Source organism: Prionailurus bengalensis, chromosome B3 (genome assembly GCF_016509475.1).
Source record: "Prionailurus bengalensis isolate Pbe53 chromosome B3, Fcat_Pben_1.1_paternal_pri, whole genome shotgun sequence".
In the NCBI taxonomy this organism is placed as follows: domain Eukaryota; kingdom Metazoa; phylum Chordata; class Mammalia; order Carnivora; family Felidae; genus Prionailurus; species Prionailurus bengalensis.
Genome location: NC_057355.1, coordinates 107,586,108 through 107,606,722, shown reverse-complemented (window position 1 = coordinate 107,606,722; position 20,615 = coordinate 107,586,108). Strand labels below are relative to the sequence as shown.

The 20,615-nt window shown below is 36.2% G+C and overlaps 1 protein-coding gene across 2 annotated transcripts in view; it reads right to left on the bottom strand.

Annotated features, from left to right (window-relative positions):
* Nucleotides 1-1,917: 1,917 nt before the first annotated feature.
* PCNX4 (pecanex 4) overlaps nt 1,918-20,615 on the bottom strand; it is a 39,210-nt gene continuing 20,512 nt past the window's right edge. For both annotated transcript variants that reach the window (XM_043556289.1, XM_043556288.1), the window contains exons 5-11: nt 20,321-20,421; nt 20,077-20,199; nt 14,378-14,738; nt 11,041-11,144; nt 6,940-7,976; nt 6,382-6,568; nt 1,918-2,796 (exon numbers count right to left, since the gene is read on the bottom strand). In XM_043556289.1, coding sequence (XP_043412224.1) covers nt 2,545-2,796; nt 6,382-6,568; nt 6,940-7,976; nt 11,041-11,144; nt 14,378-14,738; nt 20,077-20,199; nt 20,321-20,421 — 2,165 coding nt within the window. In that variant the 3' untranslated portion in view covers nt 1,918-2,544. The remainder of the gene's footprint in view (nt 2,797-6,381; nt 6,569-6,939; nt 7,977-11,040; nt 11,145-14,377; nt 14,739-20,076; nt 20,200-20,320; nt 20,422-20,615) is intronic.

Below are 20,615 nucleotides of genomic sequence, written 5' to 3'. Positions count from 1 at the left end.
CCAGTTCCATCCACATAGTTGCAAATGGCAAGATTTCATTCTTTTTGATTGCTGAATAATACTCCATTGTGTGTGTGTGTATGTATGTATATATATATATATATATATATATATATATATACATACATATATACATACATATACACACATACACACCACATTTTCTTTATCCATTCATCCATCGATGGACATTTGGGCTCTTTCCATACTTTGGCTATTGTTGACAGTGCTGCTATAAACGTGGGGGTGCATATGTCTCTTTGAAACAGCACACCTGTATCCCTTGGATAAATACCTAGTAGTGCAATTGCTGGGTCATGGGGTAGTTCTATTCTTAGTTTTTTCAGGAACCTCCATACTGTTTTCGAGTGGCTGCATCAGCCTGAATTCCCACCAACAATGCAAAAGAGATCCTCTTTCTCCGCATCCTTGCCAACATCTGTTGTTGCCTGAGTTGTTAATATTAGCCATTCTGACAGGTGTAAGGTGGTATCTCATTGTGGTTTTGATTTGTATTTCCCCGTCCTCATCTTTTTTAATAGCCATACTCTAGTAAACATTTATGTCTGCCTTAGCATCCTAACTGTTCATTTGTAATATTGTTTGCCATTGCCTCATAGAAGTATAGGAGGTACACTCTTCCGGAAAAAAAAAAAAAAAACATAGAAAAATAAAACCTTATAATGATTTTTAATCAACTTCCAAGGTTATTCTCTGAAGCAAGAGTCAGTATTGTTTTCTATTAAGATTTGTGAATCTTAAGGCTAAAGATCAAAGAAAATTTCATCATCCCTTATCTTAAATCTTATTATTATCGAATTAGACAATAAAGCAAATCCACATGTATGTTTTTCCAAAGGGACGACCTTGGAAGCATGTTTTAATATCTTTATTGGCTACATTGATCATGTTTATTTATTTTTGAGAGACACAGAGCACGAGCAGGGGAGGGGCAGAGAGAGAGGGAGACACAGAATCTGAAGCAGGCTCCAGGCTCCGAGCTGTCAGCACAGAGTCCAACAGGGGGCTTGAACTCACAAACTGAGATCATGGCCTGAGCCGAAGTAGGACACTTAACTGACTGAGCCATCCAGGCACCCCAACTTAACTATTTTTTTTAATTGAGCTATCACTGACAGATAACATTAGTTTCAGATGTACATAATGATTTAACATTTGTATATATTGTGAAATGATCACCACAGTAAATCAACATCTGTCACACTTAACAAAAATTTTTCTTGTGATGAGAACTTTTAAGAGCTACTCTTAACAGCATTCAGATGAGTGATACAGTATTAACTATAGTCACCGTGCTGTACATTATATATTTATATATATATATACATTATATATTTTATAACTGGAAGTTTATACTTTTTGATCCCCTTCACCCATTTCATCTCCCACCACCCTCCTCATGCAACCACCAATCTTTTCTCTGTATCTATAAGCAGCAAAAGAATGAATATCCTGATGTTATGAAAATTTTTCTACCATTTCTTTCAGTCTTTAGTTCAGATACCTACAACACTAGTGCCCATTAGTCCTATTGGGTAAATCATTCTTCAGAAGCAGTATATTCAACTGAAAAGAAATGCCTGGGGTGCCCGGATGGCTCAGTCTGTTTGGGCGACCGACTTTGGCTCAGGTCGTGATCTTGCAATTTGTGAGGTCAAGCACTGCCTCAGGCTCTGTGCAGACAGCTCGGATCCTGGAGCCTGCTTCGGATTCTGTGTCTCTCTCTCTCTCTCTCTCTCAAAAATAAATAAACATTAAAAAAAAAAAAAATGCTTAAGGAGCCAGATCAACAGAATGCCCTCTAGTAGTGAACTCATTATGTTGTAACCAAACACTATTAATCCTGAAAAACAAGTTAAACCCAGTTTCTTTCATGTATATCAAAAGGATACAGGGAAAGGAAAAGAAAATATTTTATTGTAAGAGATTTTACTAAAGGCTTTTAAGGTTTCTGAATTGAAGTATATGAAAAGAAAATGAATAGATTATATGAAAATACTTAGACCATGTTAAATGTTAAAACGGCATTAAGTTTGAAAATACTATAAAATTTAGTATTTCAAATAAATATATATACATTTTGCAACTTTCAATAGGATCCATTACCATTACTTAAAAGCACTGATACGTATGTGTGTCTTCTGAGTACGTAAAAATCACATAGCTGCTGACTTCCATAAGGCAAGTCACCTACCACATATTTAAGAAGGCATTAAAAAATTCATTATCTAATCTTACACAAATGTTTTATATTTGCTAAAGCCTACCACAATCCACAGGGCACAAATACTGGCCGACTAGCTCTAACTTTCATGTCAGATCAAGTTTGATTTTTTTTAACCATTAAGATAGCTAAGAGAGTCAACTTTACAGAGCTTAGCTTTTCTCAGGCATCGGACTTGGAGGAAGAGAGAGAAGTCCAGTGAAGTTATGAGGAATCACATTGTTACTTTTCTAGAATGGAAAAAAAAAAACAAAACCCATCTCATGTGATGACAATACGTTTACAAGTCAAAATGGGCTCTAATACAAATGTATGTGGAGAGGTTTTGAAGAATAAACTGGATATCCCAGGGGAGGATCAGCTGCTTGTACTGTAAGGTTTCTCAAAAGTAGTGGATGAGCTTGGATACTGTATCGTTCCTCATCATCGTTTGTGGCATAAAGCAATTCCCAGGAAAGATTGGCCCACTGGCCTCTAACAGCTTCAGCATTTAACTTCCCAACTTGGACCAGCAATTCTTGAAGGCTAAGTACTCTCCCAGTGTAAACTCCCTTTAAAGTATAAAAGGGGGACAGGAAAGAAGAAGAAGAAAAAAAAGAGATTATGTTCAGCTCATTACATTTTATTTATAAACTTAGAAAAAAATTCCATTGTGCGTAGGCAAACTTAAACAGAAAGTGGTGTATTAAAACGTACACATGAGTTGCTTGTCTTCAGAATCAAGAATCACCTCTCTTTGGTAGCTCTCTGAATAAGCTTGAAATGATAGCCATTCATTCAATGACCCAAATGACAAAATCTCAGCTACTTCTATTTCGTTTCCTTTTCTATTCCTTCACCCTATCTGGCCTCAACAATGCCTAAGTCATAAATCCTAGTCGTTGGACAATCACACAATAGGCTCTTTTTAAAAATAGCTTTATTGAGATATAATTCACATTTCCATACAATTTATTCATATAAAGTGTGTGATTCAGTAGTTTTTTAGTATATTCAAATGTATACAACTATCTCCATGACTTCAGGACATTTTCATGACCTCAAAAAGAAATCTTGTACTCTTTAGCTATCACCCTCCTATCCCTTCATTCTCCCAGTCATAAGCAAACACTAATGTACTTTCTATCTCTATAGTTTTGTCTTCTGTGGAAATTTCATATGAAAGGAATCATATACTATGTGGTCTTTGGGACTGGCTTCTTAGCATTATGTTTTCAAGGTTCGTTAATGTTGCAACATGTGTTAGTACTTCATTCCTTTTTATGGTGGACTAATATTCCATTGTATGGATAAACCACAATTTACTTATTCATTCATCACGTGATGGATAGTTGGGTTGTTTCCACCCTTTGTCAGTCATAAATAATGCTGCCATAAATATCCATGTACAAGTTTCTATGTGGATCTATGCTTTCATTTCTCTTGGGTATATACCTAGGAGTGGAATTACTGAGTCAAATGGTAACTCTAAGTTTAATCATTTAAGAAACTGCTAGAATGTTTTCTGAATGTTGTACCACTTTACATTTCTGCCAGCACCGTATGAGAGTTCTAATTCTCCATATTCTCATCCAACAGGTATTATCTGCCTTTTTGATTTCAGCCATCATAGTATGTCCTTGTATGAAGTGATACCTCATTGTGGTTTTGATTTGCATTTCTCTCAAGACAAATGATGTTGAACATCTTTTCATTGGCTTATTATTGCCCCATTTGTATATCTCCTTTTGAAGAAATATCTATAGAGATCCTGTGCTCATTTTATAATTTGCTCAGATTTTAAATAAAATTTTTTTTTTATTATTGAGTTGTAAGAGTTCTTTAAATATTCTAGTAACAAGTCCCTTATCAGATATATGCAAATGTTTTCCCCATTCTGAGTTGTTTTTTCACTCTCTTGATGGTGTCTTTTGAAGCACAAAAGTTTTTAGTTTTGATGAAGTCCTATTTATTTTTGTTTTGTTTGCATGTTTTCAGTGTTATATAATGTTATAATGTTACTGTTACTTGCTTAGTTTAGTGAGTGGCTGACTGACCTTAGTGAAGTTAATCCCTACCTCTCCCACAAGTGTGAAGCCTTTGATGTGGTTCCTCAGGGAGTGCAGCCTGTGAGTGTCCCCAGTTACCATGAGATGGCAATGGGTTTAGCAGGGCTCTCTCCATCTATCAAGTGCTCACACCCAGCTGCTAATAAGCTCCTATGATTGCCAGGCAGCTGCTTTGTTTTCAACAATGACCTGCAATGTAAATCGCTTCACAGATTGACCCAATTAAGCTTGACTCCTATTTTTGATCACAGGAAGGCTCTTCTCTATGGTTTCTTTCCCTGGTTTTGTTCATCTACCCAGCCTACAGTTTAGTCTATATCTCTAACAAGTTTACCAATAGCCCCTTAATGACCTTTTTTTTAATGCTTTATTTATTTTTGAGAGAGAGCATGAACAGAGGAGGGGCAGAGAGAGAGAGAGAGGGACACAGAGAATCCTAAGCAGGCTCCGCTTTGCCAGTGCAGAGCCCGATGTGGGGCTCAAACTCACTCATCAGCCAACTGAGCCACCCAGGTGCCCCAATCCCTTAATTACTTTTTACCACAAGCTCCGTTGTTTTTGAGAGCATCTTAGGTGTCAATGTCTCCACACTGTTGCAGATAAAATAATTTCCTTTGGGAAGAGATGTAGAGATCTCTCTTTTTTAATGATCTGCATCTCCCACTGGGGAAAATCTGAGAGCCAGAGCTCTTTATCTGGGGGTGAGATAATGGCATGTCTCTCTTCTGAGAGACAGCTCTGCTTTAGGACATAGAAGAAGGGCAGTAACCTCAGGTCTTCCTGGTTTGCCTCTCCCAGTGTGGAACTTCCACCTGCCAAGCAGGTAAGGGTGGTCAGGTCCCCGTTATTCTCAGTGGCACGAAGTCCAGAGTAAAGCCTCCATCCAAAGAGATAGGTTGGCCAGAAAGGAGTTCTCACCTCTTGACCACACATGCCCAGAACCTAGCCTCACAACAGGTAGCTGGAAGTAAGGTAAGAAGTGCTGAAGCCCTGCCTCTCCCAGGAAAACGGTCCTCCAACCAGGAGCTGAAGTGAGAGGGAACCCTTCTTGACTGTATCAATGCGAGCAGAGCTTGTCTTGCTGAGTTGGGAAGGAATGGGTCTTGGTTCAAATACTGCAGTCTCTCACTATTCTTACTGGGTTTTAGTTAGTACTCTTGAATAAATGTTTCTTCATTTGCTATATGCCCTTAGCACCATTTCCAAGTCTTTAAATGGTTTTTCAATGTAACTTTCATCATTTTTGATTGGGAGCACATCTGTGAAGCTCCCTAACCTGCAATGCCAGGTGTGAAGCCTACAATGAGCATGTAACATTGACTCATATTGTGCACACTTGATAACATTTTAAATGTAATGAAAACAGGCACTATTTTCTTTAAAAAAAAAAAAAGTCATTATTTGGAGTCTCCCTGAATTTTCACAGGTTAGATTTGCTTCAAATAAAACATGGATGGTGGCAAAAGGAATGCTTTGCCACTTATAAATTAGTTTTTCTTCTAGGAGTCCAATCCAAAGTGATACTCAAATTTGGCATAGGAATCTAATCCGTTTAGTCAAATATGCTATAGTAAATTAAATGAACTTTACTTGGCTATCCTATAGGTCAGTTACTGCACAATGGCCACACATTTTTAATTAGGTTTGCAAAAGTAAATAACCAGTCATTCTAGGATTGTACTATGTTGGCCATAAAGTCATGACTACAAATACTTTAATAATATGATTAATATATCCATCCCAGAATGTTATATCTCCATCACTTAGTTCAAGTACTTTATAACTGGTTTCCATTCCTTAAGGCTAATATATGAAATGTTTAAAAATACATTTTTAGGGGCGCCTGGGTGGCGCAGTCGGTTAAGCGTCCGACTTCAGCTCAGGTCACGATCTCGTGGTCTGTGAGTTCGAGCCCCGTGTCGGGCTCTGGGCTGATGGCTCAGAGCCTGGAGCCTGTTTCCGATTCTGTGTCTCCCTCTCTCTCTCTGCCCCTTCCCCGTTCACGCTCTGTCTCTCTCTGTCTCAAAAATAAATAAACGTTAAAAAAAAAAAATTAAAAAAACAACAACAACACATTTTTAACCTTACCATATTAGAGTCATACCCCAGAGAAAACAAGTATGGTTTTTCTTGTACAACTGCTTCCTTCCACTTTTCATCAGATACCAAACCAATGTACCAGTCAGTTTCATATTCTTCAAGGCAGTTAGTCAGCTCTTTAAAGTCTTCTATTGGACCTAAACTTGCTTTATCAATCATGAGTTTCAGAGTATACCTTAAAAATGGAGAAACAAAGAATTTTAAAATTTTTAATAAAATTTATAAAATCCACTTTATAGACAAAATAGATTTTATTCAATCAATATTCTTAAGACATTGAACTAAAATCCTACATATTTCAGAGAGAAATGATGGAGTGAAGTGAAAATGAAGAAATTCAATAAGCCATACGAAAAATAGGTTCTCCACATAAATAAAAGGATGTAGAAATTAAAGTACTCTTGATATAATCACTATACGTACTAAGCATTTGTTTTTTTTAGGAAAGTGATTATTTTTTACAATTAGAAAAAGTTCCTCCTTCTAGGTTATTTGAAAAATCATTTTTCTGCCAGTTACAATTGGTATATAATCAAAATAAATTACCTGAAAGCTTTCAGTGCTAGTTGGAACAGTTCTGGCTTTTCCGTAAGCCAATCCAAGGCGAGGGACCAAGGCAAAACACCACTATAAACTCTCAATATATGACCAGGACTGGGAACCATAGTATCTACTCCAAATAAACTAAAATAACAAGTCATTACGGCATGAACATAAAAGTCTCTTAAAACTCTGTCCTTTGCGATTTCTTCCAGTACATTTGAGGCATTTTCTTCTGAATGAAAACATTCCAACTGCTTTAAAACAAACTGGTACCACTCTTCTGGAAATAATGAGCTCATCTCCCTCATTTTGGAGTTAGGCAAACAGTTAGACGTCCACTCTTCAGGTAAGCTTAACAAGTGAGAATGAGAACAACTGAACTCCATGAGAGGGATATATGCCACATCTTCTTGTTTTCCTTTGTCAACAACAGGGTATCCCAATATAACTGCCTTGTAAAGATTATTTTCAGGAACTGTGCCTACTGAATGATCACCGACCCCCTGTGATTCTACTGATCCCGGAATAGGCAAATTTACACCTGGTACAACTTTCAATTGATCTTTTTCTTCTTTTCCTTTTTTGATAGTTGGCTCATCACCAAAAACATTATCATCAGACCAATCATCCAAAATTTCTGAATTTAAACTATCTGTGTCTTCTAGGGATTGGGTTTGTGGTGAAGCATTCAAAGCAGGCAGGATTATTAGAGATTCTTTCCCTTTATTTTCAGTTTTGTGAATAACCTCCTGCATGCTGGGCCTTCTGGAACAGTGTTGAAGAAGTATCCACACAAGTACCTTAATAAGGTCACCTTTAAATTCTTTTAAGTTATCATGAGAATCGATTATGCCAGATAGAACATTCCTGGCATCAGAATAGAGTTTTACTGGCAAAAGAATACAGGGTGTCAAGACATTTCCAAAGTGTTCATTAACAGAACATACTCTTGCATATTCTTGTTCAAAGGCACTTTGAAAAACTTCATCAACTCTTTGAGCTTCAGCAGTATGACAGGATGTCTCTTGCAATTCTAAGCCCTAAAGATGAGATAAAAAGTACTTGAGTTTATGAGTACTTATTACATAGAAAAAAGCAACTACTTTTGTATATGCCCGTGGATTGGATTCTCATAATGAAAATATGGAAAATGCAAAAAAAACCTCTTTAACTCAAGAGCTACACCTTCACTCAAACTTATTAGTACTTTAGCAATTTGTTGTTGCATATAGAGATGAAAAATAGGGCTACTATTTTAAAAGAAATCATAGAGATGCCACTAGAAACTGGCAAAACAATTTGACTATAACCACAATTTTTAAAGACTATAGGTATGTACAGTTGAGGTTGAATCACACTTAAAGTTTTTTAAATATAAACATTTTTTTAGAGGGCAAAAGGCAAAACTGGAATTATATAGTATATACAGTAGTTTTGTATCCTAACTTTATGAGAACATTATTCTATTGTATGGATATGCCATAACTGATTCAACTATTTTCCTGTTCCAGTTTTTTGATTATAATAACATCCTCATTATCATACAGATTTATGTATTCAGTTATTGTCTCCTCCAACTATAATGTAAATTCCATACAACAGCTATCTTTTGGTTACTATTATATCTGCAGTGCCTAAACCAGTACTTGGCACACAACAGGTATGCAACAAATATATGTTGATAAAATGAATATTATGAATGTTTTTATATGAATTTTATTTTATTTTATTGCATGAATTTTAAACATATTTTTATTACTTTCCTAGAAGGAATCCCTTGAAGAGGATGCACGAAGTCACTGTTTATATTATTATTAATATTGTTGTTTATTTACACATTTTTACAAAACTACCAGTGCCTTTAGTAAAAGGCGATGCTGTCAGGGTGTATTAGGATCCAGGGAAAGAACATGGAATGTGACATCAAAACCCATCTTAAAATCATGGCTCTACCAGGTGCTAGTACTTAACCTTGAGTAGGTCACTTATCTGGAGATTCCTTTTCCTCTCTTTCAAAGAAAAATAATCCTAGCACACAGGGGTGTGAAGATTTAAGTAATAAAAGTGCTTTGTAATATTTAAAGCATAGAACATATAAATGTTGATAAGATGGCACTAAGCCATGTTGTGTCTGAAAAAATGAAAAAGAAACAAAGATTGCCACTGAAAAGTGTATCTTTACACTACATGTATAACAGACCACAAAAGAGCAATAAAGAACCCAAATTATTAGGTATTATAAAGCATCCCATTTTAAAAATAGAGCCTAAATGAAGCAATGAAAATGCCTTCAATATTTTGCATGGATTTTTGCCTTCTATTTGTACAGGTTAGACTAGGTTCTCAAACTTTAGGTGAGTCAGAATCACTGTGGGTCAGTTAAAACACAGATTGCTGGGTCCTCCTCTAGAGTTTCTGATTCAGGAGGTCTGAGGTGGTGACCAAGAATGTCCATTTCTAACAAGTTCCAGTAGATGTTAATATTACTAATCTGGGGAACTGAATTTGAGAACCAATGAGCTAAAGAAAAAGTTTTTTAGTCACCAGCAATTTTATCCAGTCTGTGCTAAGACAAAAACATTCATTCATTCATTATTCATTCAACAAATATTTACCACAGGCCTATTATGTGCCAGACAGACACTGTTCCAGGGGCTTAGGATATACCCCTTGAAACGGAGATCCCTGCCCTTGTGACACTTACATTAGAGAGTAAAGGAATACAGTCAACAATGAAAATAATAAGTAAATTACATAGTTTGTTTGAAGGTATAAGTGCTATGAAAATAAAGAAAAAGTAAAGCAAGCCAAGGAGGACTAGGAGTGCTGGATGGTAGTGGGAATACATATTGGAATATATGGGAGAGCCATAGTACACTTCACTGAGAAGGTGACATTTGAGCAAAGACTTGAAGGTGGTAAGGGAGTTGACTGTGTGAGTACAATTGAGAGGATTCAAGTAGTAGATGAGGCCAAGAGGAAATAGGGAGACTGACCATTCAAGGCCCTGGCTTTTACTCTGAATAAAAAAAAAAAAAAAAAAAAAGATTTACTGTAGGGTTTTGAGTAGAGAAGTGACATGATCTGACTTAGACTTTATAAAGATCACTCTAGTTGAGAACAGACAAGAGAGAGGCACAGGTAGAAGTGGGGAGACCAATTAGGAGACTATTGCAATTACCCAGAAAAGAGATAAAGACAGCTAATAGCAGGGTGATGAGTAGTGGTAGGATATAGGATATGGCTTAACGACAGAGCCAACAGGATTTCTTCTTGGACTGCATATGGGACATAGAAGTAAACAGGTGTGAAATGTCACTGGACTAAAGTTCAAATGTTTTGGGGCTGAGCAACCAGAAGGATGGAGTTGTCACCAAGGACTGCTGGGCTCTGGGGTACTCTGATGTCGAGGTCATCTGATGTCAAGAGATCAAGGAAAAGAGAAGGAACCGTCAAAGGAGGCTGACAAGGAATGACCCATGAAATAAGCAAAAAGAAGACATAGACTGTGTCAAATGCTACAGACAGGTCAAACAAGACCAGGTCTGAGAACTGATCATTGGATTTACCAATGTGATAGCCACTGGAGACATTGACAAGAGCAGTTTTGGTACAGTAATAGGTAATAGGGTCAAAAACCTAGAGTAAGTTGAAGAGAGGAGAAAAGAAATTTGAGATTTGATTATAAGCAATTGTTTTAAAAAATTTTGTTTTAAAAAGAAGAGAAAAACATGCTGTAGCAGGTAGGGTAGTAAGGATCAGAAGAGGTTTTTTTATTAAGTTGAGAATGCATATATAATATAGGGAAAAAATATTACTGAGTCACACTTTTGAGATGCTCAACCAAGTAGGGATAAAAAGAATAGGTCCAGACAAAAAGGGGGCTGGCAATATTTTGTTACTATGCTCTATTAAACAATCAGTACTAGTCTACCTATCAATATGTGCTCATTGAAATATACTTTAAAAATCCTTAGGTGTTTTCACAGGTAATTAATTAATTGATACTCTTAAATTCAGCTATTCAGTGTATGATGTGTCTATAAGAGGTAAAATTTTACACATGTACTATAAAAAAACTAGAGGTTTCAAATGTACATTGACCTTAATGTTAATACAGCAGTAAGTATAGCCACATTCTAGAATCATTATCCATATTAAACGATCCTGAAAACGGCCCAAGTAATGAGACCCAGGTAAGAGGAGACCTAAAACAAATTAGAAAAAAAAAGTAAGTAATATTCAAGCTTGCTTTATTTTGCCATGTGAATTTTCAAAATTGGTAACACTCTTGGAACTGATTCATAGCTCCTTTTATGCTGTCTTCATGTCAAGAATAGAAACAATTATTCATTGCATATTAGGAGGCATTAAATTAAGGTCTTTATAGGAACAGGGACAGAAGAGAAAATTTATAGGTGATAATACATAAAAATTCAAGGATATATTTTTCAGAGAAACAACAGATTAGAACCTATGTTATATAAAATCCTAAATACATGTTAAATATAGTAGGATAAATATTAAATGTATAAAAGCCAACTTCACATTATTTAAAGCATTTTGGACATTTTTATAAACACACATATAAAGATGTTTTGTGGTATTAAAATTTACATACAATGCTACCTGCCACACTTGTACAAAACCTTTAGAAATTAGTTTTCTCTCAACATTATATCTCTGAGATTTGACCATGTTGACTGCAAATAGCTTAAAAGTCATTAATTGTACCTGTGGTTGAGAATTCATTGTATGAATATAGCTAAATTTGAATATTCATTTCCATGTTAATAACTACATCCATATTGTTCTAATTTTTCTCTATTATATAATAATACTGCAGAAATTATCTTTGTGCAAGTCTGCTTACACAACGTATTGTGCAGTAAAGAGTTAACACAGGAGAACTGACTGCTACCCTTTGAAAGTCCTGCTTACAAAACTGGCTGATGGCTGGCACCTGGGAACTTGTATTTCAGAAGAATCCTCACCATTCTCCCTGATGAAAGTCTCATTGTGTCTAAACAGTTTGTGCAAACAATGCAGTTTCTACTGAATACTTGCTTTCCTTCTGTGAGTCTGGAATTTTGGTACATGTTAGGCAGAAGGTGCCTACATGACAAAGCCCCAGTAAAAGCCCAAATAACTGGTAGTCACCATACCACACATGTTGTGACAACATGTGCGTGGGGTCTTAAGCATGTTCTGTGTGACTCCATCGGGAGAGGACATCTGGAAGCTTGCACCATGTCTTACCCCATATAACTTTTCTTGATTTTGTTCTGCAGCCTTTTGCTGTAATAAACCTTAGCTGTGAATACAAATATACACTGAGCTCTGTGAGTCCTCTTAGTAAATCATCAAACCTTAGTAATCTTTGGAACCCCCAGAACACATGTGCAAGAGTTTCTCCACAATTAGAATCTAATTAGAACTATGGAATCTAAAACTGAATCCCTAGGCCACAGGATATGTGTATCTTTACTTTACTACATACTATTAGTTTACCCTTCAAGGTGGTTGTATGAATTTATATTCCCTTCCAGCAAATTCCAGAAAATTCCTGTTCCTCATACCCCAGCCAGTACTTGGTAATGTCTAACTTTTATATTTCTGCCAATCAGATGTGTGTGAAATGTTACTGCATTCTTTACCACTGCCCCCCAGCCCCACCAGGAATACTTTATGACACACTCTTGGCTGAATGTAACTGATTTGATAATAAAGTATCATTTCTACCTTACTGCTAAGTTATTTATTACTTCAAATGTGAGTCAAGCCTCAGGTATTTTTTAAAGTGGCATAGTATTATAAACATTAATTCAAACTGGATGAAAAGATTAAAAATGTAGAATACTTCCTATGAAAAAGAAAAAAAATGATTATTCATTAAAAAATTTGTACTACATGGGGCTCCTGGGTGGCTCAGTTGGTTAAGCATCCGACTTCAGCTCTGGTAATGATCTCACAGTTTATGGGTTTGAGCCCTGCGTTGGGCTCTGTGCTGACAGCTCGGAGCCTGCAGCCTGTTTCAGATTCTGTGTCTCTCTCTGCTGTGTCTTCCCTGCTCGTGCCGTCTCTCTCTGTCTCTCAAAAATAAGTAACGTTAACAAATTTTTTTAATAAAAAAAATGTATACTACAAAGTTTTTCCTAAATTAGTTCACATATTTTATTTAAAAATTTTTTTAATGTTTATTTTTGAGAGAGAGACAGACAGACCGTGAGAGGGGGAGGGGCAGAGAAAGAGGGAGACACAGAATCCCAAGCAGGTTCTAGGCTCTGAGCTGTCAGCACAGAGCCCAATGTGGGGCTCAAACTCATGAACTGTGAGATTATGACCTGAGCCAAAGTCGGACGTTTAACTGACTGAGCCACCTAGACGCCACATCTCACATATTTTAGATAACAAATAATTAGGAAATTCAATCCAAGTAAGCATTTCATTAAAATTCTAATTTGAGGAGTGCCTGGGTGGCTCGGTTGGTTAAGCGTCTGACTCTTGATTTTGGCTCAGGTAATAATCTCACGGTTTGAATTCAAGCCCAGCATCGGGCTCTGCACTGACAGTGTGGAGCCTGCCTGGGATTCTCTCTCTGCCCCTCCCCAACTCAGGTGCATGCTCTCAAAAATAAATAAATACACTAAAAAAAAATTCTGATTTGAAATTAACCTTCTGCCTAGAACCAGTTTGCCAAGATGTCACTAGATATTTCTAAAACAAGTTTCAAGGGCTAAGGTAAATAATGGTAGGAGATAACACACCTCTGGCATCAGCTTGTACTTTATCTAAAACCAACCTCAAGAAGTGCAATATAGTTGAATTTTTAGTTAGTGTACAATGAAAGCATTAACTCATAAAATTAGTTTATCCTCATCAAAAATATTTTTTCTTGCTGATATTTGCAAAGTATTTCATTTTGGGAGGCTACTGATCATTGGCCATAGCTTTTGTCATCTTGCCCTGTAACCTCATCAGACTGCTTACATTGTTATACAATAACTAATAAGGTATGAACAAACTCCCTTAAACCCTTCAATCTGATATTACATAAAGCTAGTTTTTAATCTTTATGGATCTAAGCCATTGCATTTGCTTGATGTGAACTCACTATAGATTCATGGAAGTTCTGGTAGATAAGGTTTTTTCATGTTTCAGTGGTAGGACCATAACCTGATTTTATCCAAGAAAATGTTTTAAAAAAACTGTCAAATCACCTTGATGAAATTTTCCCTTATTATTCTTATTTTGTGACTTTATTTACACCTCAAAATAAGAAGCAAGATATACACTTCTATTTCATATTTAGTCCTTCTGCCATATATCATAGTATTAGAATGTATATAATGGTTGGATCAAAAGACTTTTTCTGTATATTCATTTTTTTGTACTTTAAATACATTGGTGAAGATTTTGTGAGCACAGCCCATTTACTTACCTAAACTTCCAGCTGCCATTGCAGACTGCAGTGCAGTGGTCAAATGTGGGACCATCTGGTAGTAGTATACTGTATCTGCACACATGCAGGCTGTGGTGCCCACTGCTCCTGGCCAACTCTGAACAGGTCGGGGAAAGCCCACCAAGAACAGAGGAAGGGTGAAGAGGGGGAGTAATGGAGAGGAGAGTAGTGTAGAAAAAACTATGAAGACCAGCACAAATGGAGAGAAGACAATGTTGAGGATACATAAAGTGGTGGTGGACTTCCGACGTTTTTTCTCAGTCCACGATGCAAAAAGTACAGTCACGGCAAACTGCAGTTTAGAGATGAACTGAATCAGACGATCACGCATGATACCAACCTGCAGAGATGGAAAAATGATTTTTTTTATTCTTAAAGACTTCATGAATTTTCAAGGTCATGTAAGAAAAACTGTATGATTTTATTATTGCTGCAATATTTTTGAGGAAATAGCTCTTGTATGAGATACTTGTTATAATTTTCTCCAACCTCACAAGTAATAAATGAGTCCACATTTATTTATTTTTAATTAATTAATTACTTCTCTTTGAGAGAGAGAGAACATGTGTGAATGGGGGAGGGCAGAGAGAGAGGGAGAGAGAGAATTCCAAGCAGGTTCCGCACCATCATCACACATCCTGATGCAGGGCTAGAACCCAGGAACCACAAGATCGTGATCTGAGCCAAAATCAAGAGTCAGTCACTGAAAGGACTGAGCTACCCAGGTGCCCCATGAGTCTACATTTTTAAAAGTTTGGGCTCTCGGGGTGCCTGGGTGGCCCAGTCAGTTAAGTCTCTGACTCTTGATTTCGGCTCAGGTCATGATCTCATAGTTTGTGGGATCAAGTGAGCCCTTCATTGGGCTCTATGCTGACAGCATGGAGGCTGCTTGGGATTCTCTCTCTCCTTCTCTGTCTGCCACTCCCCTGCTCACACATGTGTGTGCTCTTTCTCACTCAAAATAAATAAATAAACTTAAAAAAAAGAGAGAGAAAAAATAAAAGTTTGGGCTCTCTATAAAAAAACTAATACTAAAGAGAACCAATAGAGTGCTAGCTAGATCTTTTTTTTTTTTTTTAACGTTTATTTATTTTTGAGACAGAGAGAGACAGAGCATGAATGGGGGAGGGGCAGAGAGAGAGGGAGACACAGAATCCGAAACAGGCTCCAGGCTCTGAGCTGTCAGCACAGAGCCCGACGCAGGGCTCGAACTCACGGACCGCGAGATCATGACCTGAGCCGAAGTCAGCCGCTTAACTGACTGAGCCACCCAGGCACCCCTTGATCTTAAGGTTGACTAAGTTTTGCATTACATGCTTGTTAAGTCATGAGAACCAGAAGTGGTAAATAATTAAGCAACTATCCTTAATTTATCATTATTTTAGAGAGTATTCTATAGATTAAGAAACAGAAGTCATAACTTAAGACAAACCTTAATAGATTGAAATCATACCAAGTATGTTCATACAAACCATGCAAAGTATGTTCTTTAACTAAAACAGAATGAAGTCAACAACAGAAATAAATAAATAATTTAAAAATCTTGAAATTAAAAGACACATCGCTGGGGCACCTGGCTTGCTCAATTGGTAGAGGATGCAACTCTTTTTCTTTTTTTTTAATTTACATCCAAATTAGTTAGCATATAGTGCAACAATGATTTCAGGAGTAGATTCCTTAGTGCCCGTAGAGCATGCAACTCTTGATCTTGGGGTTGTAAATTCAAGCCCCACATTGGGTGCAGAGATTAATTAAAAATAAAATCTTAAAAAAAATTAGAAGACATATTGCTAAATAGCCAATGGATCAAAGAAGACATCACACAAAAATGAGAAAACATTTTGAGATGAATGAAATAAAAACACAATATGCCAAAACTTGTGATACAGCTAAAACAGTATTCAGAGAGAAATTTATAGCTAGCTTTAAGTGCCTATGTTAGTAGAAGAAATATCTTAAATCAATAACCTACTCTTCTACCTTAAAAACTAGAAAACAAAGAGCAAACTAATCCTCAAGTAAGCAGAAGGAAGTTAATAATAAAGATTATTAGGGGCGCCTGGGTGGCTCAGCTGGTTAAGCATCCAACTTCAGCTCAGGTCATGATCTCACAGCTCGTGAGTTCGAGCCCCACATCAGGTTCTATGCTGACAGCTCTGAGTCTGGAGCCAGCTTTGGATTCTGTGTCTCCATTTCTCTCTCTGCCCCTCCCCTGCTCACGCTCTGTCTCTCAAAAATAAACATTAAAAAAATTTTTAATAATAAAGATTAACAAAAATTAATAAAATAGAGACTATTTTAAAAAATCGAGAAAATCAATGAGACCAAAAGCTGGTTTTTTGAGATCAACAAAACTGACGGGCCTTTAGCTATACTGACCAAGAATAAAATAGAGAAGACTCAAATTACTAAAATCAGGAATGAAAGAGATAATTTTACCACCAATCTTACAGAAAAAAATTAGAAGGATTATAAGAGAATACTATGAACTGTATGCTGATAAATTTGATCACTTAGATGAAACTGACAAGTTCCTAGAAAAACATAAAGCAACTCAAGAAGAAATAGAAAAACTGAATAGACCTGTAACAAGAAATTGAATTTGTAACTTAAGAGCTACCCACAGAGAAAAACTGTCTCAGATAGCTTCCATATTACAAAATACCACATACTACAAAATATTTAAGATACATATCAAATATGATCAAACATTTAAGAATAACTAGTATGAAATTCCTAACTCATTCTATGAGGTCAGTGTTATTTTGATATCTAAACCAAAGACATGACAAGAAAAGACAGCTACAGATAACATATAAATATTAACCACACAAAAATACTAGCTAACAAATCCTGCAACATATAAGCAGGATTATATATCACAACAAATGGGATTTATTCCTGGAATGCAAGATTGGTTTAACAACCAGAAGTCAACTTATTATACCATGTTAACAGATTAAAGGACAAAAATCACATGACCATTTCAATAGACACAGAAAATGCATCAGACAAAATCCAATACCCTTCATGATAAAAAGATTAACCAGAAATAGAAGGGAGCTGTCAACCTGAAAAAGAGCATCTACAATAGCTGATATCATGTCTAATGGTAAAAGAATGACATCAACTTAATAGAGAATGATGGAATATGCTTTCCTCATAAGATGTCCACTCTTCTATTCAACATTATACTGGAGGTTCTGGACAGGGCAATTAGGTAAGAAAAAGAGATGAAAGATATTTAGATTGGAAAATAAGTAAAAAATACCTCTACTATGAATACCTGGTTGGCTTAGTCCGTTAAGCATCTGACATCAGCTGAGGTCATGATCTCATGGTTTGTGAGTTGGAGCCCTGTGTCAGGCTCTGCACTGTCAGTGCACAGCCTCCTGGGATTCTCTCTCTCTCCCTCTCTCTTGGCCCCTCTCCCACTCTCTGTCTCTCAAAATAAATAAATAAAAACCTTAAAAAAAATTCTACCATATTGCAGATGACATGATCTTATATACAGAACGTCTTAAGAATCCACTAAAAATCTATCAGAACTAATAGAAGTGAGGTTTTAGGACACAAAATCAGTATTAAAAAAAAATCAAGGGGTGCCTGGGTGGCTCAGTCAGTTAGGGGTCCGACTTTGGCTGAAGTCATGATCTTGTAATTTGTGGATTTGAGTCCCGCCACAGGCTCGGTGAGGACAGCTTAGAGCCTGGAGTCTGCTTTGGATCCTGTGCTCCCTCTCTCTCTCTGCCCTTTCCCAGCTCACGCTCTGTCTCCGTCTCTCACTCTCTCAAAAATAAATAAACATTAAAAAAAAAATCAATTGTATTCTATACTCTAGTAATGAATTAAAACAAAAAATGAAGAAAACAATTCCATTTATAATATCATCAAAAAATATATACTTAGGAAAATTTTAATAAAACCTTTAAGACTTGCAACACTGAAAACTACAAAACATTTTTGAAATAAAGATCTTGAGGGGCGCCTAGGTGGCTCAGTCAGTTAAGAACCTGACTTCCGCTCAGGTCATGATCTCACAGCTTGTGAGTTCTGGCCCTGCTTTGGACTCTGTCCTGACAGGTCAGAGCCTGGAGCTTGCTTCAGATTCTGTGTCTCCCTCTCTCTCTGCCCCTCCCGTACTCATGCTCTGTCTCTTTCTGTCTCTCAAAAATAAATAAATGTTAAAATTTTTTTTTAAAAACTATGAAAACATGCCATGTTGATGGATGGGAAGAATAAATATTTTTAAGGTGGCAATACTCCCCAAATTGATCTACAGATTTGAGGTAATCTCCATCAAAGTTTCAGATGCCTTCTTGCAAAAACTGAAAAGCTGAAACTAATATTTACATGGTAATACAAGGGAACTGGAAGAATCAAAACAATCTCTAAAAGAACAAAGTTAGAGGACTCACACTTCTCAATTTCAAAACCTCCTACAAAATATAGTAATAAAGACGGTATAGGACTGGCATAAGGATAGACATACATGAATGGAAAAGAATTGAAGAGTCCAGAAATAACACATTTGTCATTTGATTTTTGACCAGGATGCCAAGAAAAATCATTGAGGGAAGAATAGCTTTTTCAATAAATGGTGCTGGGATAATTGTATACCATATACAAAAGAATGGATTTGGAACTCCACCTCATATCATACACAAAAATAAACTCAAAGTAGATCATAGACTGAACTGTAGCAGCTAAAACTGTAAAACTCTTAGAAGAAAACACAGTAAATATTTATGATTTGGAAACAGGCAGCAGTGTTTATTAGATGTGACCCGAACAATACAAGTGACAAAAGAAAAAAGAGATAAATTGAACTTCAGCAAAATTTAAAACTTTCTTGCTTCAAAGAATATTATCAAGAAAAAGAAAGCCTACAAGATGGGAAAAAATTTTTATTTATCATATATTGTCAAGGAACTTGTATCCAGAATACATTAAAAAAATACTCTTAAGCTCAACAATAAGGGCAATCCACAGACAGCGGACAAAGAATCTGAATAGACATTTCTCCAAAAAATACACACAAATGGCTGATAAATTTATGAAAAGATGTGTCATTAGCATTCAGAGAAATGCAAATGAAAATTACAATGAGATAGCATGTCACACCCATCAGAATGATTATAATGAAAGAGTCAGATAATAACAAGTGTTAGCACGTATGTAGAGAAATTAGAATCTTCATACGTTGTTGGTAGAAATGTAAAATAGTGCAACCACTTTGGAAAAATGTTTGGCAGTACCTTGAATTGTTAAACATAGACTTACTATGAACTGAAATTCCAGTCCTAGGCAGATACAGTGAAGAGAAATTAAAACATACGTCCAAAAACACATGTACAAAAATGTGTACACAAATGTTCACAGCAGCATTATTCATAATAGTCAGAAAGTGGAAACAACCTAAAAATCCATGATCTGATAAATAAAGCAACCATAGATACAGAAAGTATATTAATGGTTGCTGGCACTGGAGTGGGGTTAGGACAGGGAATGGGGGAATGACATTAATGTGCATGAGGTTTCTTTTTGGGATGTTGAAAATGGTCTAAATTAGACTATGGTGATGGCTGTAAAATTCTGTCTACTACTGAACTGTTTAAGTGGGTGATTTTATGGTATATGAAATAGATCTCAATAAAACTATTGAAACGTATCCTTACCAGTAAGAGTCTGATACCTGTATCCAGGCTTCTGTTCCACCACACATCTGTACTGGAGATTAATAAGTGCACTGCTGATATGATGACTGTCTCCAATAAAGCATTTTCTGTATTCTGCCACACCTACAGTACAAAAATTATCCACTTTATTAGGCAGAATTGGATAATTTAAGTAAACTGTTAGAATAAACAAAATCACAAGCTTAGCAATAGGAAAATACTGTTAAGTGCTTATTAGGATTACCATTCTAAAAGCTCTTGTGAACCCAATGGAGACAGACACAGAGTGGAGCTCTTGTAAGGAACTGTCCAATGAAAGAAATGCTATCATAGCGAAAGGCGACACTAGGACAAACCAAAAAAGACATTATTTAATTAAAGCAAAGTAACCTCTTCTACCACATTTTATTTTAGCTGATATGTGTTCTTCTATGAGCTCATTTAAGCAATTAACTGAAAAAACTAATAAACAAAACAAAACATAAAAGAATGAACGCCTGTATGTTGTATATTACAAAAATATGGGAATATTTTTGTAC